At 40.0% G+C, this 26,791-nt stretch overlaps 1 protein-coding gene across 1 annotated transcript in view; it reads right to left on the bottom strand.

Annotated features, from left to right (window-relative positions):
• KCNH8 (potassium voltage-gated channel subfamily H member 8) overlaps positions 1-26,791 on the bottom strand; it is a 375,624-nt gene that overhangs the window by 184,442 nt on the left and 164,391 nt on the right. The window contains exon 4 of the mRNA XM_075062450.1: positions 1,525-1,652. Within this exon, the coding sequence (XP_074918551.1) occupies positions 1,525-1,652 (128 nt within the window). The remainder of the gene's footprint in view (positions 1-1,524; positions 1,653-26,791) is intronic.

Below are 26,791 nucleotides of genomic sequence, written 5' to 3'. Positions count from 1 at the left end.
GTTTGGTTCCCTTTGTTAACCCTTTACAGGTAAAAGAAACATTAACCCTTAGCTATCTGTTTATGACACCCTCCCACAACACTGTGCAATTACCACACCTATTTCCAGGATATCAGTGATATGATTACGGTTAGTGATGTGTTATGGCCCCTCAGGTTTAAGGAATTATGAGAAATATCATGGCCCTGCACATAAAATAAGTAATTAGTCTTGTTTCTGTTTCTCTTAGGATCATGTACATTGGATTCCTTTGTAAAGGTTTAATTAGCAGTCAGCCTTATTCACTGGGCTGAGGCAGCAAAGGCACAGCCCACGAGTCCTGCTTAATAGCAGCAGAGACTAAATGTGCTGATATGGCATAATGGAGTATCATGCGACAGGTATAACTAGTACCATTGCTTTAAGATTCCCGGAAAGAGTGTTCTCTACAAGATTCTGAATACTCACCCGTGCGGAGGTGGGGGAACAAAGGAGTCCCCCAGTTGGGGTTAAATTTCAAAAGGTATTGGAGACTTGGGTCCAAAGCCTCAGCTGGAGTAAATAAGCATCAGTGTCAATGGCGTGATGCTGGTCTACTGCAGCTAAGGATTTGGCTTTTGAGATTCTGAGTACCACTTTGGCAAATGTCTGTCATAGTGTTGCATACAGACATGCTTTGGGATTGATTGATAGGAAGGAGATTGTAGACATATGGGGAATCATGGTAACAGCTATTTTATTTACTGGTTAAAATTTATATTAAAAATAAAAAAGTCTAAGGGCTTTCCCTAGAACTTAGTTATTTTATATTTTGCCTTCTGGGAAGGGGAGTCAGAATATAATGATAGAAGGCTGATGCTGAACAAAACTGACAAAGTTAAAAAAAAATACAACATCCACAGAGTATTTTATTAACTTACTTGTCAGTTATTGTTACTTAGAGATAAGCACCAGGATTTTCTTAATACAGAGAGAGTTTTACTGCAATTAAAGTACAAGCACATCAAGTTATGTATTGCACCAAGTTTGATACATTCAAATCAAAGGTTATTCTCAGAGAAATCGCATTCTCAATTTCTTGTAGCGTGTAGGTTTTTATTACTTTAATCTATTCATGGATCTTCTAGCAAAAGATACTAAAAGCAATTATACAGGGAAAACTGGACGTTAAAATTAAGTTGAGAAATTTCAGAAGGCCTATTCTTTTGATAAAAATATCTGTACTTACATGACTAAATACATTGTCCTGGTTCATAAACTGCAAATGAAATACCACAGCCAAAGCTATCTACCTGCTGCTCTGCACTGCACTGGCATATACTTTAATCGTCTTGCTATGACAACACTGTGATTACGGATTTCTCTTATGTATGTGCTGACCTTTTCCAGTGTATTCGTTAAAAGAAACAACTGTGCAAATACGTGTGTCAAAGAAAACGAAAAATAATTAGTAAACCTAGTGAGCGCATCTGCTGCTCTTTCAGCAGCAAGGGAATATATGTGCCAAAAAGAGGAGGGAAAATGAAACATGTGCATTACACCTACATTATTAATTTTTAATTTGTTCTTTTCTCTTCTTTGCAGGTGTCCAGAGATATGATAAAGGACAGCTCTACTCCGCCTCCGAGCTGAATCAAAATGTGAACCTGCTCTTCCTCTTCCTTTGCATTTTTCTGTAGAATAAAAGTGAGAGCCCATTAAACAACAGCTGGTGTCACTTTAACCTGTGAAAGCTGAATTTTAGAGTTTGATACAAATAAGAATACATGTAAGTGTTGTATACTTCAAAATATCCCTATTTCAGAAGAAAGGGAAGCAAAAATCACTTTCCTATAAAAATGCAAATGCCTTTGCTCAAATGAAAAACAATTCATTATAACTCATGGCTTCAGACAGGAAAATACAGCCTTTTTCTCCCTTTTTGATTTCAGAAAATAAATTGCTACTGATCACTGACCAAAGGCAACAGTGTCTGGGATTAATCACATATCCTCAAAATTCCATCAACTACTTTTTGTTTAAAAAAAGAAAAAATGTTGGAAATGTAAATTTAGAAATCTCCCTCTTGTGGTATAATAAAAAACAAAAAATGAAAAAAAAAAGAAAAAGAAAAGAAAAACCCTAACAGATTTCCACAATGACAATATATGCTTGTCAGCAAGTGTGATCGTTACGAATGTCCAATTCTCGTTTCCATGTCTTTAGAATTGTAATTTTCCTGTCACACAATCATCACTTGATGCATTATTTAATGATATAAAATCCATTAAGGACAAGGATCCAACACTGTTTTTGGAAATTTCTGTGATTCCTTCCCTCCGCTCCCTTCAGATATCTACAACTGTCAATTATACAAGCAAATTCAGCTCGCACTTGTAATGTAGCAAGTTAAGAGTATCTCCATTGAAGTCAGTGGAATTACCCTGGATTACTGCTGGAGTAAAGGAGACCAGAGTTTGGCCCATATTCTACAAAAAGTCAAGAATAGTATTGCCACAATTGAGAAAAGGAATTGTGGGAGTATAGGAAGAATCTGTCTGTTAAGCAAGTCTAATTAAAATCAATGGGGAATATATAGGTGAAAAAGTACAATTAGCACAGTCAGAAATTAGTAGCCAAAAGCTGCACATCTTGAAGCCTGCCCAGGAGAAGTCAGGAAGCCTTGATATCTACAGAACTAATGTGAAGCATAATATGCAGAATGAAACCATTAATGAGACAATGTGGAGGGAGCCAACCTCCCCATCCTCTAACTGAAGAATATTATATTTAACTCATGTAACAGAGCCAACCAAAAAGGAGTGTATTTATACTTCAGTTTAAAAAAAAAACAACAACCCAGAAAGCTGTTGCACCCACTGAATAGCCAAGTAATTATTGGCTATTACAGCTGTACCCCATATCCATTCTTGCCCTTTTGTCTTTGTGGCATGTTCACATATCAGTTATGAGCACCATTTAGACTCCAAACCTATGGATTATTAAGCAGATATGAGCAAAGTTACATATGAGTAATGTAACTGAGTAAAATGTTTGCAGGATCAGGTCACTGGATTACCCTGACTTTTAAGGGAGATGAGCAGCTGCACAGACATCAATGGGAGCTCCTGGTAGTGAGCACCTCTGAAAGTCAGACCATATGTGTTTCCTAATGTGAATCTAAGATACACATGGCCACAAATTGTAGCAAACCTTTGTTGTCAGAGTTCAAATCCCATTCTGGTCACAGTTTGGTACTGTTCTCCATTCCGTAGTGAACACTTTTTCACATAAAATAATCCACTACATAATTTAGCCCAAATGCAGTCTCTTCTCAGCAAAGTCAAGGTTATAACAGTGAGATGTGTTGCAAGGTAAGACTGATGCATATGAATTTTTGAATACACCAACAGCAGCACTAGCCTCAAAGTTCATCTTCACATGTAGTTCTTTTTCCTTGTCATCACTAAGGCTTTGTCTACACTAACACTTCTGTCGATAAAACTTCTGTCAGTCAGGGGTGTGAAAAAACACACCCCTGACCAACATAAGCACCAGTTTGGATGGTCATTCGTTGGGAGTAATTTAATTACGCTGACAGTAGAGCTCTCTCCCATTGGCACAGAGCAGTTTCACAGGAGACCTTACAGAGGTGCAGTTGCAGCGGTACAAGCTGTGCCGCTGTAAAGTCTGTAGTGTAGACACAGCACAGGCTTCGATTCAGCAAAATACATAAGCACGTTTAATTTTAAGCATTTGTTTAAGTCCATTTTACTTCAATTGGCTTAACACAGCATGAGATTAAGTGCTTTGCTAAATTGGGATGAATTTTAACATGTCCCTCAGTACTTCGCTGAATCAGGGCCCAACTGCTGCTCTTGCGTGAGAACACTTGTGATTTCTGCGGATTTTCTTCAAAATTTATTTTAGGTTTGTTCTATTTTTTCTTTCCGGAATCTTCATCTCTCTCCCATTCTAGCATCTCTTTCAGTGCTTCATTATCAGAGTCAGGCTCTATAGCTTGATGCGGCAGTTAGAATTACAAAATTTGCATATTTGTGTAGCTTTCCCATAGCACTTGACTCCAGTTAGAGCCTGATGATTCCATTATTTGTTACAGATTGTATCAGTAGGAGTACTAGCAGTGATCACTAGAAGGAGGGGAAAGGAAAGTAGAACACATTTGGGAAAAATACTACAGAAATGAGACAGAAAATTCCCATCCTAAAGTAGAAGTTAGTGATGACAATGAAAAGGAGCTGCTTGTGAAAAAGAAGAGAAGTTAATGAGGCTGTTGGCCCATTTAAACCATCACTTGTAACATATATACTAGATGAGGGAAGTTTCTGAATTCTCCTTTTTTTCCTGAACTTGCATATGCAACTATTGAAGAAGCCAGTCCTGATTTCCTTCCCAGCTTCCTTGTTCACTGATTGTGTTTTTGAAATCTGTGTATATTTTTTATGAAGTATTGCAAGCCTGATTATTCCCTATTGTACCAGGTCTGCAAATTACTCCTTAGAACAAAGGAATTTGCTTGTAATTTTTAAATTACAGAGTTGGTTACTACCTGGTTTTCAAAAATTACAATGCACAGAGAAGTATTTACTGCTTCCTTCTACACGGCCGGGCTTGGAATAAAAAGTAGCATAATAAACCCATGTGGAAATACTCAGACCCTTAAAAGTACTCCTTTTATTTTTATCCTGTGTTTAAAATCAAAAGGGTTTCTCATCTCCCCATGTACTGTCACAGATTAACAGTACAAAAAAAGCTCCATTTTCGGGCTGAAAATCTGTTCAGACGCCCCTTCCTGTGTGATAAAAAAAAACCCTAAAAATTAGCACTTAGAAAGGATGTTTTCCAGTTTAGTTTTCACTCCACCTCTTCACTTGTGACAGAAGCGATCATATATTTTTCATTTCTTCCTGCTTCCCTCTTTTACACATGGTCATCTACAGAATCACATTAAGATTGGAAATTATGTCACAAGAAACATAAGATTTGGTAAGAATGGTAAATCTTAATATTAGACCTGTGGCACTGCCTGCTAATAAACTGCCAAATATAAAGTAAAGGCATGATCCTGCATCCTTTTTGACAAAGTTGATAGTGGAAAAAGTGTATGCAAGACCAAGCCCCAAATGTCTTCCACATTTGTTACTCCCATTGAAAGTCAATGGCTGTTGGGTACCTAAATTCCTTTTTGTACCTTTGAAAATCTCCCCAATTCATAAATCAGAAGATAGATTAATTGGCACGCTCCAGTGGCTTTGTGCTGCTCTAGCAATGTAAAAGAACCGTAAGCTCAGCTTGTATGGCTGACTGAGCCATACGTTGCATCATTAGAGTAGGGCAAAGCAGCCAGTGCATAGCAGTGGATATGGTACAGAACACTATTTGTTTATAATATCCTTATTCCCTAAATGAAGTGTGATTCTTAAAAATCTGAAATATAAAATAAAATTTTTATTCATCAAGTGGGAGATAAAAGTTATACCACTGATTCAATATTGATCTTAGGTGGCGGTTACAGCCATACGTTTCTATTTGTTGACTGCAACTCCAAATTCAGCATGACTTAGAGTGTCTCAGTCTCTGGTATCTTTCCACGGGATTAGGTCAGACATTCAGTGTTTTCAATGTCTCTTTATAACACTGCTTTCGTTTCCTCTGCTAATTAAACATTATCCACCAAGGGGATGTGTTACTTAGAAATCTCGTAAGTTTCCCTAACTAGAACCTCCTCTTCTGACTAGTATCCCACAGTGTCCCTTGCCCATGCATGGTCTAGTCAGGGATAATTATTACAGAAGCTGTTGTGCATGCATGTGTGTGCATATGCGCATGTGAGAAGATTAATATCCGGCCTTTGTATAGTATTTTTCATTCACATTACACAGAAATCCTGAAGGTTCATTTTTAACGTAAATAATCACATGAGCAGGATTTCAATATATAGTAGTAGTCTAGAGACTGACTTCAGCAACCAAATAAATTCATAAAAGGCTGCTTTAGAGACCAAAAGAAGAACCTTTTTTTATGTAGAACAGGGTTCTGTGAGAACATTTCTAATATTTAATAGAAAGCTTGTTTAAACAAAATGCAAGGTGGACTACTAAAAGGAACAGAGGACCCACTCAGTGTGTGCATACACGTGTGCAATTGAAGCCCTAATAAGTGCCAAAGAAATCACAAATCATAGGTAAATAAAAATCATCTTAAAAATAAGATATCAAATACATTCCAATGATTATTCAAACATTTTTTTTTTATTTAGGTCACACACTGTCATATTGAGGTAGCAGTCACAAAGTCAGAAACCAGAAAAACAGCAAGTGCCTACAACTATCCCTTCTAATCACTAGGAAAATGATATATTTCAAAACTTAGACGTGACAGTGGGAGCAGAGGGAGAAGATACATAAAATATTTTTAGGGTCTAATCCTACAAACACTTAAATGATTAGGTAAATTACTCTTGGGAGTAATCCCACTGTCTTCAGCAGAATCACTTATGTGGGTAAACTTACTCAAGTGCATAAGTGCCTACAGCGCAGGGCCCATAAAAAGAAGTTGTACAACTCTTTTTATTCGATGGACCACTTTATCATAAGTAGGGCCCTATCAAATTCATGGTCCTTTTTGGTCAATTTCATGCTCATAAGATACCAAAAATCATAAATTTCATGATTTCAGCTATTTAAATCTGAAATTTCATGGCGTTGTAATTGTAGAGGTCCTGACCCAAAAAGGAGTTGTAGGGGGTCACAAGGTTATTGTAGGGGGGGTTGTGGTACTCCTACCTTTACTTCTGCACTGCTGCTGGCCAACCGCATATTATCGTCTAGGCCTAGGGCAGCAAATTTGCAGAGGCGGCAAATTTGCTTGTGCCCCCTCCTCAACTCTGTCCCTTCCCCAAATCCCTGGCCCGCCTCCTCCCCCAGGCGCGCTGCACTTGCCTTCTTCCACCTCCCTCCTAGGCTTGCCACGCGAAAGCGCTGGGGGGGGGAAGAAGTGAGTAGTGGCACTCGGAAGAAGCGGCGCAGAGGTGAGCTGTGGCCTGCGGGTGCAGAGAGTAACACGGGGGGGGGGGGGGGGCGGGAATCATCCCACCCCAGCTCATCTAATTCTGCAGACCACAAGGAAGAACTCTGAAGACAAGGGATGGGCCACAGCTTGACAATTATTGGCTTACAATGGATATTCAACCTGCAAAGCCCATTTGCTGGCAAACCCCTGTTTTAAACTATTGTATATTAATGGCCAAGTCTGGTATCAATGACACAGGACTATTTTTTTCAGCCCTTGTGAGCGAAAGCAAGCAGAGAGAAGGAATAAATAGGTTTTTGTCCTTTGGCACCCATCTCTATGGCCAGGCACAGCTGAAGTATAGGACTGCTGTCTCCTAGCGCCCCATGTAGTGCAAACCAGTTTAAAAAGCCATATCACCAGTGGAACAGGATAGCAGCAGGGAGGAGACATGTTTTATCCTCCTAAAGTGTGGCAGTATGTGCACACTCCCTCAGGCTCTGGGGAGCTCCTGAGTTGGTGCAGCTCTGACATGGGCCTGTGTCTTAAAACCATGATGTAAACATCTTAAATGAATCGAACTATACCACAGAATCTCAATGGACATAAATTCTGTGCTTGAACAATAAGAGTACAGCAGTAGGAATATACTATCGACCACCTGACCAGGATGGTGACAGTGATGGTGAAATATTCAGATTCAGAGAGGCTACAAAGGCAGAAAATGCAATAATAATGGGGGATTTCAACTTTCCTCATATTGACTGCATATATGTGGCCTCAGGATGGGATACAGAGATAACATTTCTAAACATCATCAAGACTGCTTCTTGGAGCAGCTTGTCTTGGACTCCACAAGGTGAGAAGCAATTCTTGACTCAGTTCTTACTGGAGCACAGGATCTGGCCCAAGAGGTGAACATAGCTGAACTGCTTGGCAATAGCAACCATAATATAATAAATTTAAACAGCCTTGTAGGAGGAAAGACAAAAACTTAAAAAGGGGAACTACACAAAAATAAGGAAGCTAGTTAAATAGATTAAAAGGAATAGTCACAAGAGTGAAAAGTTTGCAAATTGCATGGAAACTTAAAAAAACAACAATAGAAGCTCAAACTAAATGTATACCCCAAATAATGCATGCAAACGAACCAAAAAAAAAAATATGCCACCACGGTTAAACAACAGAGTAAAAGAGGCAGTTAGAGACGAAAAGACATCCTTTCAAATAAAATAATTAAAAAGGTACATCTGAAGCAGGGAGCCTGCCAAACAGTCATTGGGGCCACCATATGATCAAGGTGCTAAAGGAAGATAAGGCCATTGTGGAGCAGCTAAATTGATTCTTTGTATCGGTTTTCACTGCAGAAGATAAGAGGGAGATCCCCACACCTGACGCATTATTTTTAGGTGACATATCTGAAGCATTGTCCCAGATGGAGATGTCAACGGAGGAGGTTTGGAACAGATTGATAAACTAAGTAGGAAGTCATCAAGACCAGATGGTATTCACCCAAGAGTTTTGAAGGAACTCATATGAAATTGCAGAATAACTGACTGTAGTATATAACCTGTCTCTCAAATCAGTCTCTGTACCAGATGACTGCAGTCAACTAATGTAACTTCTATTTTTAAAAAAGGCTCCAAAGGAAATCTTGGCAATTACAGGCCAGTTAGCCTAACTTAAGTACCAACCAAACTGGTTAAAACTATACTAAAAACAGAATTATCAGACTCTCAGATGAACACGATTTGTTGGGAAAAAATCAACAAGGCTTTCGTAAGGGAATAGATTCCAATCTATTAGAATTCTTTAAGGGAGTCAACAAGCATGTGGACAAGGATGATCCAGTTGACAGCGTATTTGGACTTTCAGAAAGCTTTTCACAAGGTCCCACAGAAAAGACTTTTAAGCAAAGTAAGCAGGGATAATAGGGAAACTTCTCTCATGGATCAGTAACTGGTTGAAACAAAGGATAAGAATAAATTATCGGTTTTCACAAAGGAAAGAGATAAATGAAAGGGTCTCCCAGGGAAATGTACCGGGATCATTGCTGTTCAACATATTTAAAGATGATCTGGGAAAAGGGGTGAACAGTGAGGTGGCAAAATTTGCAGACGATACAAAATTACTCAGAATAGTTAAGTCCAAAGCTGATTGCAAAGAATTGCAAAAGGATCTCACAAAACTGAGTGACTGGGCAACAAAATGACAATGAAGTTTAATGTTGATAAATATAAAAGTAGCGCACAGTGCAAAACATAATCCCATTTACGAATTTAAAACTATGGACCAGCTCCTGTGCTCCACTAAATTAGCTGTTCCCACTCAAGGAAGAGATGATGGGGTCATTATAGATAGTTCTCTGAAAACGTGCTCAAAATGAAATGGCAATAAACAAAAAAAAAATAAAAACACCCCCCACACAAAACAACAAACCCCCACAACTAACAGAATGTTAGGAACCATTAGGAAAAGGATAAGACAAAAAATATCATAATGCTATTATATAAAGTTACTCCCACACCTTGAATACTATATGCAGTTGCCTCATCTCAAAAATGATATTAGAATTAGAAAAGGGGCAGAGAAGGGCAACAAAATGATTAAGGGTATGTAACAGCTTCCATATAAGGAGAGATTAACAAGACTGGAGCTGTTCAGCTTAAAAAACAGAGGACTATGGGGCAGGGGGAATATGATAGGGGTCAATAAAATCATGAATGCTGCAGAGAAAGTGAACAGGGAAATGTTATTTACCTCTTCACATAACTCAAGAACTAGGGGTCACCCAATGAAATTAATAGTCAGAAGGTTTAAAACAAGCAAAAGGAAGTACTTCTTCATACAAAGCACTGTCAACCTGTGGAACTCATTGCCATGGAATGTTGTCATGAAGGTCAAAAATATGAAAGCGTTCAAAAATAATTAGATAAGTTCATGGAAAACAGATCTATCACAAGCTATTAGCCAAGATGGTCAGGGTCACAGCCTCATGCTCCGGATGTCCCTAAACTTCAAATGCCAGAAGCTGGGACTGGATGACTGGGGATGGATCACATGAAATTGCCCTTTTCTGTTCATTCTCTTTGAAGCATCTGGCATTGGCCACCAGCAGAATGGAGGATACTGAGCTAGATGGACCATTGGTCTGACCCAGTATGGCCATTCTTATATGATTATGATGAGGTCAAAAATTATGTTCTTTAGAAAGATAACCTATTTAGGTTCTCACTGGTGCCAGTGTGGGGAAATATGTGGAGCTACACGCCGCTGTGAAAGGCAGGCTGTGTCCACACTCACTGCTATGCGTAGTTATCCATGGCAGTGAAAGCCTCAATGCATAGTAGGAGATTCTGTCAGCTCTCCAATGCCAGAGCCTTTCTCTGCTGTCTTCTGACAGGGAAGCAGGGAGACAGCAGGAAACTACACTGCTAAAAATTGTAGACTTGGAAGACAGTGATTGGGCATGGAAAGAGTCATGTAGGGTATATACCCTAAGGTTCAGGCATATAGGAAACTCTACTCTCCTAAGCAGTACCTCACTCTCTACAATGTTATTTATACCTATGACAGTGGGGCATGGAGTGTCTGTACTCTACTTGCTGCCATAAGTGTAGACCTACTCTTCGAGAGCCCATAGAGCAAGAACCAAATGAGTTAATTGGAATACTTCCTTTAACTCCCCTTTGCAAGTTCACTTATTAATCACAATGCTATGGGGCATTGTGATTTTGCTTGCCTGCACCACTGATGTCTAATGGAGAGAGAAACAGACAGAGGAAAAAACATGATTTAAAAATAGCAATAGTGCCTGCTTTCCTCAATATATGTACTTTAAAGCAATTTTTCCTGAAAGAAGCCTGTTCAAGTTTTGCATGAATAATGCATGCAATCATTAATGAATTAGGACCTGGGAGTATGGAGCATTTGTCTTACAGTTTTCATGTTCACCACGTTATGAATTTCTGTTCTTCCACTATTCTCTTGGGGCATCAGATAGCTTAATAGGTTAGTTTAACTGAGGTTCTTTTTATTTAAAAAAAAAAAATCTATACAGTAAAGTTAGTCATTAGCCAAAATAGAAGGCAATTTTCAAGTAGTCAAATAATAGCTAAGCAAAGACTGTCTAAAGGAGAAATTCTGCCACTGAATGCATGAGTAAGGTTCCCAATAAAGTAAATGAGAGCTGGGTGGGTCAAACTGAGACCTTTGTTCCATAGTTGAGGAGGACCCCATAGTGTGGAACTCGTGTGGTTCTTCTGCTCAAGGGATGCCTGGATGTGTGGACTGTGTGTGGCATCTTCTGTTATGTAATAGGGAAGTCCTGCAAGCACCTCAATGCTAACCCAAAGAGGGCCGGAAGGAATAGGGAATAAACACACCAATGGCAGGGTGGGTATAGGACCTAGGGTTCCACATCTGTATGGATCCTTCTATCACCACCAAAAAACAGTGAGAGGGACATCAAGTGGCCCACATGGGCTCTCTAGTGCTTTACAGCTGAGACGGGAAGGAGAACAATTCCCTACTACTGCACCTGTGCATTTGTCTAGTGCCTGCCCCAGTTATTCAGGCCAAATGCTGGGATGTAGAGGTTAGCCTGTCAAATGCCAGGTATATGGTAATTCATAAAAAATTCTTCATAAGCTACCCAAATTGAAGATGTATATTCCCTTTCCCTTACACTTATCCAGGTCAATTTATTTGTCAAAAGTCCTCTCCCAACTTTTCATCTGGATTGTTGTTTCTTAACATCTTTTTCAATCAAAACTGTATACGTCTTAGAAATTTAACTTTTTGTCCCAGCTTCATCCTGGGTTAACTACTCAAAGATGGTTAAAATTGTAGATAAAACCACTTTGCATCCCGATTTCACAATAAAATATTTGACTTGTAAATACTGAAACTATAGAATCTTTATATAATTTATAGATATTTATATAATCTTTATATGATTAATCCTATTACATATCTCTTGGCATGATTTCACATCCAAAAACAGCTGTCCAAACTGAGTAATTTAAGCATGTACTCGGAACCAATTGTCACTTTGATATTTCCTAAGGATAAAATTTCCAGTTATTATTGAACGTATTTAAGAGAGAGGGCCTTGGCAACAGGAATTTTTAAAAAAATTGTCCAAAGCTGTTAATCCTTTCATCCAGACCACCTTATTTATTTATTTAGGCAACCTAACTTTCTTTTTACCCCAACAATCACTAGCAATAGCTATATCTGGGCTTCACTCTTGTCGAGTTTTACCCAGTGTGTGAATACTCTACTGATAACCCAGTTGATCACATCTTTTAATTGTGATGCATAAGCAGCTAAATTAAGGAAAACTAGCCCACTCCATTTTTTAGCTTTATACAGAACTTTAAGACTCAACCTTTGTCTTTTATGTTACCATATGAATATTAATAGCACATCCTGCCATGTTTGTAATGTCATGTCAGGGACAGCAACAGGGATGCAATGAAACAAAAACAACAACTTGGGAGGATGTTAATCTTTACGGAGGCCAAGAAGTTTCCTCAGAGTCCTATTATTTTAATCCACATTGGAGTGTAATCTGCCTGTACAGTTTTTTACACTTTTCCACAATATTTATTCCTACATATTTTGAAGATTCATTTGCATATTTAAATGTATGTAGCTGATAACAGTTTGCTTTGACCGTTTCAGGAATATTAATGTCAAAATTTCAGATTTATCATAGTTTATTTTGAAGCCTGATACCTGTCCAACTTCCAAAGTCAATTGTTCTAGAAGTTTTAATGAGTCTTCTGGATCCTGCAAGTGTTACAAGACATTGTCAGCATAGAAAGCTATTTTGTGATCTAATCCAGTAGGCATTTGGATGCCTTTTACCAAGGGATTGTTCCTCACATTTATTGCAAATAACTCCGTTGCCAGAGCAAATAGGAGGACTAACAGGATAAACATATTTGGGCAAGACGTCTCTCCATCTGTCTGTTGGCATCTTAGCATAAATTTTAGCATCCACATTAAATAGATAGGTCTGTATGATGTACAGTTGGTAAGATCTTTTCCTTCTTTAGGAATGACCACAATTTTTGCCTCTTTCCATGAATCTATAATCTCATACTCTGAAATATATCATTAAAATCAGTTAAAATAGGGTCAAACACTTGCATTAGAGCTCTATAATACTTTCCAGAAAATCCATTTGGACCTGGAGTTTTATTGGATTTTAAATTACAACTTCAGCTTCCTCTGAAGAAACTGGCCTATCAAGAGTTGCCACATCACCCTCTGAGAACTGAGGTAATTTCACACTTCTCAAATATCTATAAGTTTAGAATTTGGATGGTTTGAAGCATATAAAATATTGAAAAAGTTAGCAAATGTTTCAGAGATCTGTACGGAGCAACCTACTAGGTCTCCCTTTTTATTTCTAATAAGAGGGATGGCTGATTTTCCTGTTTATTTTTTAACTTTATGGCTAAAAGCCTATCAGATTTATTGCCCTTTTCATACTATTTTTTACATCTAAGTGTCTGCACAATCTTACCTGTTTTTAAACGGGTTAATCTTCCCACTCATCTCATTTATTTTCTTATACACTTTTAGATCCTATAGATCTATATCTACCTTTCCAAACACAAAGGTGTTTAACCAACTCTTTCCTTCAAGAGCTCTCATCTTTTTCATGTATGATGCTTTATTTATAAGGATATTGCTCATTTACTACCATTCCAGCATCTCAGAGAACACCTGTATGCATCCCGTTCTTCATTTTCTTCTATATATTCTGAAAAAAATTCTTCCAGGTCTTGAATTCTAAGGGGGTCATACAACAAAGCTCTATTCAACTGCTGGGCCCTTTGTTCTTCCACTGAGTACCAATCTTTTATTCTGATATATGCAGGGGCATGATCAGACCAAGTTGTAACTCAGATTATCTTTTTAGACCAAATTAGCCCTGGTCCTAGAAACAAAAATCATGTCAATCTGAAATAAGATCCATTAGTAGCAGAATAACATGTATAGTCCCTGACATTCAGATTCATCTCCAACCAGACATCAACCAGATCCTCATTTTCTAGGTGATGCACCAAATTTATACTTCCTCCTCCTAAATGCTCTCTGTGTATATTCCATTGATTCAAAATGGGATTAAACACCTCATTAAAAATTGCCCTAAGAATAATATTCCCTTCCCTAAAATCTCTTAAATCTCCAAAAAACTGATAAAAAGAAGCTTCCCCTTGATTGGGAGCATATAAACTAGCTAAGGTGAAAAGTTTACCTTTCAAAAATACCCTTTAATTAAAATATATCTGCCCTCTGTATCAATGAATTTTGCTGAAACAATAAAAAGGAAGTGTTTAGCAAACAGTATTGCCACCCCTCTTCTATTAGATTGCCCTGGAGAGACATGGCAGCTGTGTCCAAGAAGCATTTAGATATTTATCATCATTTTCCTTCAAGTGTTTCCTGTACCTAGATTATACTAGGAAAATCCTTTTTCAGTGAACAGAGCATCCTTTTCCTTTTTTTTTGGATTGTTCATCCCCTTCACACTACTAGTCATGACATTAATAAACTCATCCATGAGGACTAAGTCTGCTCTCACCCAGTATATTCCCCTTTGTTAAAAATAGTCATACAGCTTCTTCCCACTGCCTCCAGAAAGTTGTCAGGTCTCTGCTACATTTGCACCTCCCCTTTAAATAAGATATTTAAGATACAGCTCACATCACACACAGAGTGGTTTTAAAACTCCCACATATGTTGCTTTTCCTTTCTTTAACACCTATATTGTTGTACCCTGATCCTCATTTACCATAGATTTTTAAATTCTGACCCCTGACTATTTAGAATTAAATAGTTATAACTTTTCATATTGTTTATTAACATCTGTTTTTGTTCCCTTATCCCTTCACTCCCCGTATATTCCACCATTGTCAAATGCCCCTTCTAGACTGGACTCTCCTTACTTTCTTCATGGGCATGTTAGTTCTCTGCTGAAGGGGGAATCTCTTCTTCTATCTATATAACAACACTTTAAGAACCAAGCTTTGTCTAATCTCAAACTATCTATATAACATCCAGCATTATGAGATTATACCATCTTTAAATTCATTTATTGTTAAAATTTTCCACCATAAGTGATCCTTCTCCAATTTTGTTCCTAATAACTACACCACAGGAGCAAACATTTTTTATTTCTACCAGCATGTCCTTCAAGTCAGCCTTAGTGATGGGTGCTTCTCCATCAGCCTACATACTTTGTTTGTCGGAGTGGGAGTTACTCTCTTTCATGGCCATGGGAACAGACTTTTGTATTGGAGGATTTATTTCCTTTTTCGGACATTTAAATCTTATCTTTTCTCCTTGCTTGTTGCGCCTTTCTTAAGACAGTGGCTACACACTTCTCCTTTGTGTGTCTGACCTTTCCAAAATGTCAGCTGTTACACTTTCTCCCCTAGACATAATAGTAAAAAAACCCATCCACACCCATTTCACTCATCCACTGTCTCTTTGCAGGATAACGAGGGTCCTGTTCAACATCTCCACACTAGAAGAATAATTTTTGCAGGGAAAACATGTATCTGTTGATACTGGAGGGGCACCTGACTGCCCCATGCATCGCCTCTGCTGCCTAACCATCAGCCCTTTGCATGTTACCCTTCATGCTGCCTCCTTCCCCAGCATCTTTCCTCACTTTACTCCTTCCCCCCGCCCCAGTCCCACTACTTCTCCATAAACCCTGGTGGGGCATCTCTCTCTCCCTAGGCTGTGTGGAGAACCAAACCCTGGCAGGAACACTCAGCTCACCTGCAAGCTGGCTGGTGGGCTTCTTCCTCCCCCACTGCCTCTGGCTGGGCTGGTGCCCCAAGAAAGCCCAAGATCTTTCTGCACAGGGCATTGCCCAGGAGGAGCCTAGTCCTGGGTGTGCCATAGCTGCCTGGAGCCCAGCACAGCACCAGCACGGGAGAGCAAAAAACGGTGGAAGGAAAGATCGTAAGAAAGGTACAGAATAGTCAGCCATATTTTATATTAAGATTCCATTTATAAAATGTTCTATAAAGGGCTAGTATAATGTTCATTATACATGAGTAGAAGATTTATATTTGGTTATAAGCTCATCAATAGAAGGTACTATGTTTATAAGCCATGATGATAAGCAAAATATTGGCCTGCTGGAGGCTATAGCAATTGATTAACCATTCATTAAAACACCTATTAATCCTTTAAGGGCCATTAGTCTTCCCCTTCAGTATAAATATTGATAAAGCCTCAATTTTCAATAAAAGGGAAAGAAGGCTGTAATGGAGAACATACTGATGTAATATAGTTTTTTTTGCATAGGAATATGCCATATTTTATAAAAATAAATGCAATCGTGGCCATTGGAGTGCATACCTGCTGCCTAATTATAGCCCTCATCATTGAAACCATGTCTCATATATATATATATATATATATATATAATATATATGATATATATATATATATATATATATGTATAACTATAATAGATAGTACGTATATATATTAATATATAAAGATATATAGTATCAATATTATATATATTATAAATATATATATTATACTATATATATTATATATATACTAGGTAATATTATACGAGTATAATGAGGCGACCTGGATAGCGGAAGTGGTTAAGAGTCGCCGCCCTTTGATACGAGGAAGACCACCTTTGATACGAGAGACCGGGTTCAAAATTCACGTTAGGTAACCACACTTCCAGTAGGGGCCTTGGCAAAAAGACCCGCGCTAACGCTTCACCGCCTACCTAAAGTATGAGAGTGAACAGACTAAGGAGAGTCATGCCGGCCTCGACATGACCCGGATTACAGGGTCGCGCAGATGTTGAGAACCAGGACAATCGACGATAAATGGGCTATCTGGAACAACATTACGATGGTGAGACGAGAGAACCTGGAATTGATGATGACATACACACAGTAGACTAATGAGCGGGGAATATGGAACGATTGGGGACTGTAGATGGACAAAAACCTTAAACATCACACTTAACTGAGAACAAGCTAGTTACCCAATGGGCTTCAACATTTTAGTAAGAGAAAGCTGCTCTCGTCAGCTTGAGATAGACAACCTCCAACATTACAATCCAGACTCAAGAAGACCTGGGAAGAACAAGTGGATGTGCAGCCACTACACTGAAGCTGAGAACTTCACTGCACCACCCTCATTGAGACACAGCGCTGATATGGGCATAAGATATGGAGAAACTAGCTACAGTCACATCCATCGAGATCGTATTAAAGGGCTCAGGAGAGACAAGTCAGCCATCATATAGTATGTAGAAGATGCAATAGAGGCCTCAATGGACCAATCCTCACTCACTCATAACTCAAACAATGAAATGGTATACGCTACGCCTCTGTAATCGCTAGATTGCTTGCCTACACAATCAAGGAAAGAACGATCAGTAAATGTACCCACCTGGAAAATGAGGTTGGGAGGATAGAGATCAAGGCAACTCGAGAAAGTTAGCAGCTGTGGAACTAACACGAAGGGGTGTAGAAGATTGGATAAGGACTCGGGGCTACTGAAAAAATACAAGGACCTGACTCCCATCTGAACAGCCCTAGAGACTGCTGAAACAAGGCTCACTAGCACTGGCACCGAACATCTCTCGCCTGGGGCCGCCGGGGTGAGAGGGGAATTTTTTATATATATATATATATATATATGTATATTAAAGAAGAGAAAACTGATGTGATCCTGCTTCTGTGTGAATGACAGAAGAGGTAGTATCACTATGGACGTGCTGCAGGACTCTGGGGGAAGCCATTCTGATAGTCTATGAGCATGTATTATAATCTTTCTATCAAACTCAGCCAAGTCATTACAGAACTATTGACACGATGATGCACCCAAAAAAGATTTACCTACCCTATAACCTCTTTTTCTTTTTACTGTATCTTATAAAAAATACTTAAATAAGAAGCTAAATTCTCTCACACATGGCACATTCAAACTGCAATAAGGATTTATTTTTTAAATTGGACTAATTTGGCACCCAGAATCAATCTCATACTTTGTCATTCTAAATTGTGTCTGAGCAGCATGTAGCTAAAGGCTCAGAGCAGGCAGGGGAAAGCAGCAGCAGAATCTTTTGCTGCTTGTGGAACTTGAAAAAGGAAAAGATTCATGCACACATTGGTGAAGGAGATGGAGAGTCTCTGTGGATATTTTGTAGTGCAGATTTTGTGCCCCTTCTTGCTCCAGTATTAGAAAAACCCACACAAAATACCAGCAGAGGAAAATAAAATGTCATTTTTTTCTCAAAACCTCCAAAAAAGTGACAAGATACTTTTAAATTAAAGGTGCATTTTCAGCTACAGGTACATGGATTAGTTTTAGAAACTAGATAGATAGAGAGCAGCTGTCAAGTGATTAAAAATTAATCACATGATTAATCATTAAACAATAATAGAATATCATTTAAATATTTTTTGACTTTTCTACATTTTCAAATATTTTGATTTCAATTATAAACACAGAATACAAAGTGTACAGTGGTCACTTTATATTTTAGTACAAATTTGCACTGTAAAAATAGTATCTTTCAATTAATCTAATACAAGTACTGTAGTTCAATCCTTTTATCATGAAAGTTGAACTTACAAACATAGAATTATGTACAAAAAAAACTGCATTCAAAAATAAAATATAAAACTTTAGACCCTACAAACCACTCAGTCCTACTTCTTGTTCAGTCAATCGTTCAAACAAGTTCCAATGTTTACATTTGCAGGATATAATGCTGCCCGCTTCTTGTTCACAATGTCACCTGAAAATGAGAACAGGTGTTCTCATGGCACCATTTAAGCCAGTGTTGCAAGATATTTACATGCCAGATGCGCTAAAGATTCATATGTCCCTTCATGCTACAACCACCATTCCAGAGGACGTGTCCATGCTGATGATAGGTTCTGCTAGATAACAATCCGAAACAGAGCAGACTGACACATGTTCATTTTCATAATGTGAGTCAGATGCCACCAGGAGAAGGTTGATTTTTTTTTGTGGTGGTCTGGGTTCTATAGTTTCCACATCAGAGTGTTGCTCTTGTAAGACTTCGTAAAGCATACTCCACATCCCACCCCTCTCAGATTTTTTTTTTTTTTGGAAGGCACTTCAGATTCTTAAACCTTGAGTCGAGTGCTATAGCTATCTTCAAAAATCTCACATTGGTAGCTTCTTTGCGTTTTATCAAATCTGCAGCGAAAGTGTTCTTAAAATGAACAACATATGCTGGGTCATCATCTGAGACCATTAATACATCAAATGTATGGCAGAATGCACGTAAAATAGAGCTGGAGACATAAAATTCTCCCCAAAGAGTTCAGTCAGCTTCTGGCAAACAGAGGCTAGGGACATCATCCCTGCCCATCCTGGCTTACAGCCATTGATGGACCTATCCTCCGTGAACTTCTCTAGTTCTTTTTTGAACCATGTTATAGTCTTCGCCTTCACAACATTTTCTAGCAAAGAGTTCCAGACTGACTGTGCTTTGTGTGAACAAATGCTTCCTTTTGTTTTAAATCTGCTGCCTATTAATTTCATTTGGTGACCCCTAGTTCTTGTGTTAGGAGGAAAAAACAACACTTCCTTATTTACTTACTCTAAACCAGTCAATTTTATAGGCCTCTATCATATCATCACTTTTCCAAGTTGAGAAGTCCAAGTCTTATTTATCTCCCCTCATACAGAAGCTGTTCCATAACCCTAATAATTTTTGTTGCTCTTTTCTGAACCTTTTCTAATTTCAATATATCTATTTTGAAATGGAGCGTCCACATCCACATGCACTATACAAGATGCAGGAGTACCACGGATTTATAGAGTGGCAATATAATATTTACTGTTTATTATCTATCCCTTTCTTAATGATTCCCAACAATCTGGTAGTTTTTTTTTGACTGCTGCTACACATTGAATGGATGTTTTCAGAGAACAATCCACAATGACTCCAAGATCTCTAATTTAGACTGTATCTATTTATATGTATAGTTGGGATTATGTTTTCCAATGTGCATTACTTTGCATTTATCAACACTGAATTTTATCTGCTCTTTTGTTGCCCAGTCACCCAGCTTTGTGAGATCCCTTTGTAGCTCTTCGCAGTCTGCTTTGGATTTAACTATCTTGAGTAGTTTTGTATCAGCAAATTTTGACACCTCACTACTTACCCCTTTTCCCAGATCATTTATGAATAAGTTGAATAGTACTGGTCCCAGTACAGACCCCTGGGGGACACCACTATTTACTGCTCTCCATTCTGAAAACTGACCATTTACTCCTATCCTTTGTTTCCTATCTTTTAACCAGTTACCAGTCCATGAGAGGACCTTCCCTTTTATCCCATGACAGCTTACTTTGCTTAAGGGCCTCTGGTGAGGGATCTTGTGAAAGGCTTTCTGAATATCTAAGTACACTATATCCACCGGATCCCCCTTTCCACGTGCTTGTTGACCCCCTCAAAGAATTTTTGTAACTTGGTGAGGCATGATTTCTCTTTTCAAAAATCATGTTAATCTATGTGTCTGACAATTCTTTACTATAGTTTCAACCAGTTTGCCCAATACTGAAGACAGACTTACTAGTCTGTAATTGCTGGGATCACCTCTGGAGCCTTTTTTAAAAATTGGCATCACATTAACTATCCTCCAGTCATCTGGTACAGAAATTGATTTAAATGATAGGTTACAAACTACAGTTAGCAGTCCTGCAATTTCATACTTGAATTCTTTCAGAACTCGAGTGAATGCCATCTGGTCCTGGTGACTTATTACTGTTTAAATTTATCAGTTTGTTCCAAAACCTCCTTTAATGACACCTCAGTCTGGGATAATACCTCAGATTTGTCACCTAAAAAGAATGGCTCAGGTGTAGCAATCTCCCTCATATCCTCAGCCATGAAAAACAATGCAAAAAATTCATTTAGTTTCTCTGGGGGGCTATGCAGCGTTAACTTCTCCCCACCCCCAATCAGATTAACAAAGGTAATTACTGTCTGCTATTCTTAGTTCCTGGAAAAGCTATGGTAGCCCTCCCCTGTGGAGCAGAACTCAGGCATACAGAAAACATTCATAAATTTAATACAATGGTCTCTGTAAGATACTTTAGGGGGTTGCAATATCTGTCCTAATGAATATTGCCCCTCTTACCAAAGCCTAATTTTCAGATCAAGAAATCCATTGATAATCAGGATTAACTTGTTTGGCCAATTATTCTCTCAAACACAACTGTAACCTCCAGAGAAGTCAAAGGACATTACTGCATGTATATGAAACCAGAATAGAGCCTTAAACTTTCCAACACTGAGGGCCAGTTTCTGATCCCAGTAACTCCAGTTTAAATTTGCTTGCTTTCAAGGGAGTTACTCCAGATTTTAAACAAATGTAACCACAATCAGAATTCAGCCTATAGGCTTCCTAGCTTAGTACATAGTACTGAAATAACTTTTGCCTTGCAAGACTAGTGTTTCCTTCTCCTTCTGATGGGAACAATTGCTTTTCTAAAATAAGAGATTTTCTGTATGTCGGAAAGAAAAGACCATCAATTTTGTTACAGTATTCCAAATCTGGCAAAGAGGGTGTTGAAAAGCTATCTTTTACAACAGTGCTTGATTATAGGTATTTTTAAAGAGACAAGGAGGATGGTGGGATTTCTCTGATACATTACTGCGTTGGGGAAACAATCTATTTGTGTAAAGGCAAATTAACAGTGTAAATGGTGAAAAGTTGCAACATGCCTACTGTCATAGAATATCAGGGTTGGAAGGGACCTCAGGAGATCATCTAGTCGAAACCTAGCTCAAAGCAGGACCAATCCTCAGACAGATTTTTGCCCCAGATCCCTATATGGCCCCCTTAAGGATTGAACTCACAACCCTGGGTTTAGCAGGCCAGTGCTCAAACCACTGAGCTATTTAAAAAAACAAACAGCAGCACTAAATGCATTAACAATCACTTTTAAAGGACAATAGTAGCTTGCCATAGGAGCTATCTGACAAAAAGACTACAACAAAATATCTTATGGAGATCATTTTTTTCCAATTTTTGGTGGTATGCATGTGCATAAATGAGTGCAGAATTGAAGCAGTAGGGCCTTATACTGCCATTGTCAGGCAAGACCGACTTCAATGGGAGCTTTTATGCAGAATAATAGCAGGAACAGATCTTTAGTATATAACATGCTGTTATTAAGTTTCATTATGTATTAATGATCATGCAGCCATAAAAATCAGTGGGAATTTATTCTATATATTTACAGCCACTTTCAATCCCCTATACATTGCTAGAGCAGTGTAAAATAACCTTAATATAAATCAGAACCAGGGCCAAGGAGTAAATATTACACATTTCTTGCTATGTTATATAGGCTGTTTCAAGTCATTTCATTTTAGCCTGAGACTGTTCATTGCCCTTTAAGGCCAGTGTCAGTGGTCCTTGGTGTGGTCTTGCAGGGGGTCTCTATTGCTACCTGCCTGGTTTCCTTTGGTTAGCCCCCGATCGGGGCAGTTCTTGGACCATGGCCTCTAATTAGGCCCAGGGGTCTCCTTTTGTCTCTTTGGGTCTTATTTCTGGAGGCAGCCTGGTGCATGGGTGTTGCCCTTTCCCTACCCCATACCTTTCTGCCTCCCCTCCCCCTCTGAGCTCCCTCCTTTTATAGCAGACCTTTTCCCCCCCCTCATTGGTTGCAGCTGAGGGTGTTTCCTTCCAGGACTGGCAGTTGTAGCACCTGTGGGGGAGGGGGCGGTGGGGGGTCAAGCTGTTTGCCTGTAGGCAGGAGAAGCTCCCTTCCTTCTCCCTCTGCTCAGTATGGGATTTGTAGACCCCATTACTACCAGTCACTATTATTTATACTGGGGATACATTTAGCGACTGGGAATGCATTATGCGAGAATCTTGGCAAACATACAAGTAGATCTGGTTCCTGGCCCAAAGAACTTACTGTCTAATTTGAAACAAGAAGCAACAAGCAAGGGTGACAAACAACAAGACTGAAGTGTAGAGAGATGACCTAGGAAATGAAGTTAACATCATGTGGTTCCATTCGTTAGCTATTGCACAACTTCCTCATCATTGCTTGGATGATTTCTTGTCAGCTTCATAGCAGCAGTGGATTTTTGGGAGCAGCCATACAGATTAATTCAGGGAGAACTTTACATACACAGGAGTGGTGTGGAAGAAAACTCAGCTGTTTGAGAGAGAAGCAGATGAGTGGCCATTTCAAGGAGGGCATCACAAGGAGTTCTTTTTTGGTCATGTTAAGTTTGAGTTGCTGCCGAGACATTCAGAAGGGAAAGTCAGAGACAGAGGCTGAGATTTGAGCCGAGATGAAGTGAAATTAGTCAAGAACAGGCATTTAGTTTGGCAATCAACTAGTATAAATATAGTAATTGAAGCTGTGCAAGCAGATGAGATCACCCAAATAAATAGTCTAGAGCAAGAAGAGGAGGGGGCCAAGAATGGGATCTTATGGAAGCAGAAAGACAACACAGTGGAAGAGATGCCAAAGGAGTGGCCAGAGAGATAGGAAGATACCAGGGGAGAATAGATGACAGGAACTCAAGGTAGTGGCTGCAAATTACATGCTCAATAGTTTAGAAATCAGGAAGTTTTACTATGCCCTCTTTGATTATGTCCAATAAATAGCTAGTGGAAGGTCTTTTCTGGATAGGATAGAGAGAAGACAGCAAAGGTTGAAAGAAAATCCTATTAGTAAATACTTTTATGCAGTCAGAAGGGTTAAACACGGAGCATGTGTGTTTATAAACCTTTCCTGTCTATAGTCAGGTCGGAGCACACAGTTCTGACAGAAATAAAAAGCTGTAGACTCTGTCATCTTCTATGGTCAGAGCCAGACTGATTCCCAGGAAACTGAGCTTTCATTGAAAAATAATTTTGGAGAGCTTCTTGTTGGGCCTCCTCAAAAACAGAGAAGTTGGAGTTATGTGTGATAGTAAAATAAAATAAAACAAAAAGAAGTTAGCTGCCTTCATGGGTGGAGGGGCAAATGTAAAATTGTTTTGCAGGCTAGTTGCTAAGGCTGGTTCATTGTATGGGCCTGATCCTGTGGGATAACAAGCACCTGCAACTTCCATTGGGAAATTCAGTGGGAATTTTCGGTGCTGGATCAAGCTCATAGAACACACACCGAAACCTTTACGGTCATGCCAGTTTCTCCCAAAGCCAAATTATGAAGTCTTTTCTGAACTCTTACTCCTACAAAATTCCCAGAGTAAAGACTGTACAAGGACTGTAGAATTTACCAACAAGGGTGAACTGAGTCTTAAGCATTTAAAATTATGTTATTTGAGTAAAATAACCCAGGAAGAGGCCATATGATAGGGTGCTCAGTGGGTTGGGTGGCCTAGTGGTTAGTGCACCTGACCTCTACCCTTTGTCTTGCTGTCAGGGGCAGAGGTGTAGCAGTAGTGCCTGATTCCTGCCTGTAGGCGGGGAGTGTCTGGGCCTCCCCCTGCATCTGGGCCTTTTCCCTTAAGTGAGTCATGGTAGGGGGACCCAGGGCCTTCCTCTCCACCAGGTCCCTGCTTAAAGTCCTGTGGGAAGTAAGATTGACAGATTCCTTCCCACAGAGAGCCTAAATCTGGGCTACTTTTCTGCCATGTGTTCCTTCCTTTGGGGCATGATTCCTATAGTCCAAACAGTCAATAGCTTCACAGGCAAATCCAAACGAGCATGTGCTGCAAGACACAGTGCTTCTCAAAGAGGGTAGTGGTTGGAGAAAGTGGTGCTGGAAGCCTTACCCGCTGTGAGGTTCCCTCTCGGGTACAACCTTCTGTCTGGCTTCCTAGAGAAGGATTCTTCTCTCCTGCATCCTGTCCACCACCTCATGTCTGGGCTTCTCAGCTCCTTTAAGCCTGATCTTCAGGCCAGTAGGGGTAGGGCTACCTTGGCCCATGATTGCCTTCTGGCCCAGTGTGAGGTTTGTATACCTCTGATACAAACTGTAGCAGTCATTCACCTTTGTGAGTAAAGTGTTCACAATCTGGCATATTAATTATTATTATTAATTATTATTATTATATTACACACAATACAATAATTAAAAATGTTAAATGTATTTTAAAATAAACTGAAGATCATTTCCAGTGAAAGCATGTTATACAGATCAGGTTTTGCTCTTTTTTTTTTTAAATCCAGGAACCAAAATATGTTCGCATTTGCGCAAGTGTCTCCACAGAGAATAACAGTTACTATGGATTTATACCAGCGTAAGTCAGAGCAGACCTTGGCCTAAACCTTGTGCACTCAGGGACATATCACTCAAGATAAGAAGAATTTCAGTATTCAATCCTTAAGGGCCAATCTTGCATTGTGTATAATGCAGCTGTGTTTGCGTGGAGTGCCAGTGAAGTTCACAGAGCTTTGCATGATTGTTACAAATCTGCCCACAAGCTATATGTTACAGGACTAGGCTTTATGGGCTTGTGATGGGGTTTAAGGCCGAGACAGGGGAAGGCCTGGAGCAGTACTGGGCCAGGGAGGTCCTGCCTCTCAGGGACTGCTGCACATGCTCCTGAGAAGATGATCAGTATAAAGGGAGCTTCAGCAGCCTCAGGAAGAGGCCATTTATGGATGAACACTGCTCTGCAGAAACAGTCTTCCCCTGACTACTAGACACTCTGGGAAGAAGGGAGAACTGGGGTCAAGGGCTCAAGAAGGCTGCAGGCATCAGGCCTAGACTGTGGGGGCTTTGAAGCAAAGACTATGACTATACCCAACGTGAGATGCACGGGGGGTAGGAAGTGGCCCATGAAAGGTGAGCAAGTAGCCTAGCTGAACATAGGCTAGTGCATACCACTTCATTTTTAGGACAAAAGCCCTGGGTCCCCCTACCTATCCTGGAGCTATGACCCCTGACATGAGGAGGGCAGAGCTAGGGGTTACCATCAAAAAGTCCAGTCCAGATAAGACCTCACCCAGAGGGCTGGGATACTGTGAACTAATAGAATGGCTGTGTAATACTCCCTCACTCACCCCGGAGGAGGGAGGTCCCTGGAGGGCTGTGATAGCCTGTCTCCAGGCTTGTCTGTGTTTACCTAAGTACTAGGCTTGCCAGGGCTCAAGTAGCCCATCCCCCAAAAGTCTTAAGGGGCTGGCTAAAGCCTAGGCAGGGCTCAGACAGCCAGCAAACAACACAGTCTTACAGGTAGGCTGGGGCCTGGGCTTGCAGGACTCGGGCAGCGAGCAAACAACAATCTTCATGGGGCTGGGGCCACTTCTCTTCAGAGTGAGAGCCCCTTGCAGAGGAACAAGGGTCAGCCACCCAGAGGGAGGGGCAGAGGGATGCAGGCCCTCCCTACTCCACCACATCCCAGCCCAGGACCCTGGCAGGTGCAGAGTCAGCTGCCTCGGGGTCGGCGGGGATCCAGCCACAACACGCCGAAGCTGTGCGTCTGGGCTCTGCAGCCAGCCCAATGCCAGCTGCCCCTTGGCCCCTTCCTGCCTCCCCTGGGTTGGGTACCTCCTGCGTCCAGGCGTTGTCCAGCTCCTCCAGGTAAACAGCAGCGGGCACACGAAGCCCGTTGTCGTCCGTGTCTGGGGCGTGGAAGGGGCTAGGCGGGGGATCTGCCTCAAGCTGCTCCAGAACCAGCTGGACGTCCTTCTCCTCTGCAAGTTTCCCCCTGAACGGGCTTCAGGTCTGGTCTTTTATACTTCCAGCCCCGCCCTTCTCCTTCTGGCGAGTGGGGTGGGGAGGCCATAGTGTCTCTGCACGGAAGGCCTTTTATTCTTGGTCT

This window comes from Chelonoidis abingdonii, chromosome 2 (assembly GCF_003597395.2).
Source record: "Chelonoidis abingdonii isolate Lonesome George chromosome 2, CheloAbing_2.0, whole genome shotgun sequence".
Taxonomy (NCBI): domain Eukaryota; kingdom Metazoa; phylum Chordata; order Testudines; family Testudinidae; genus Chelonoidis; species Chelonoidis abingdonii.
The sequence above is the reverse complement of the archived record's forward strand: the minus strand, read 5'-3'. Positions and strand labels throughout refer to the sequence as shown.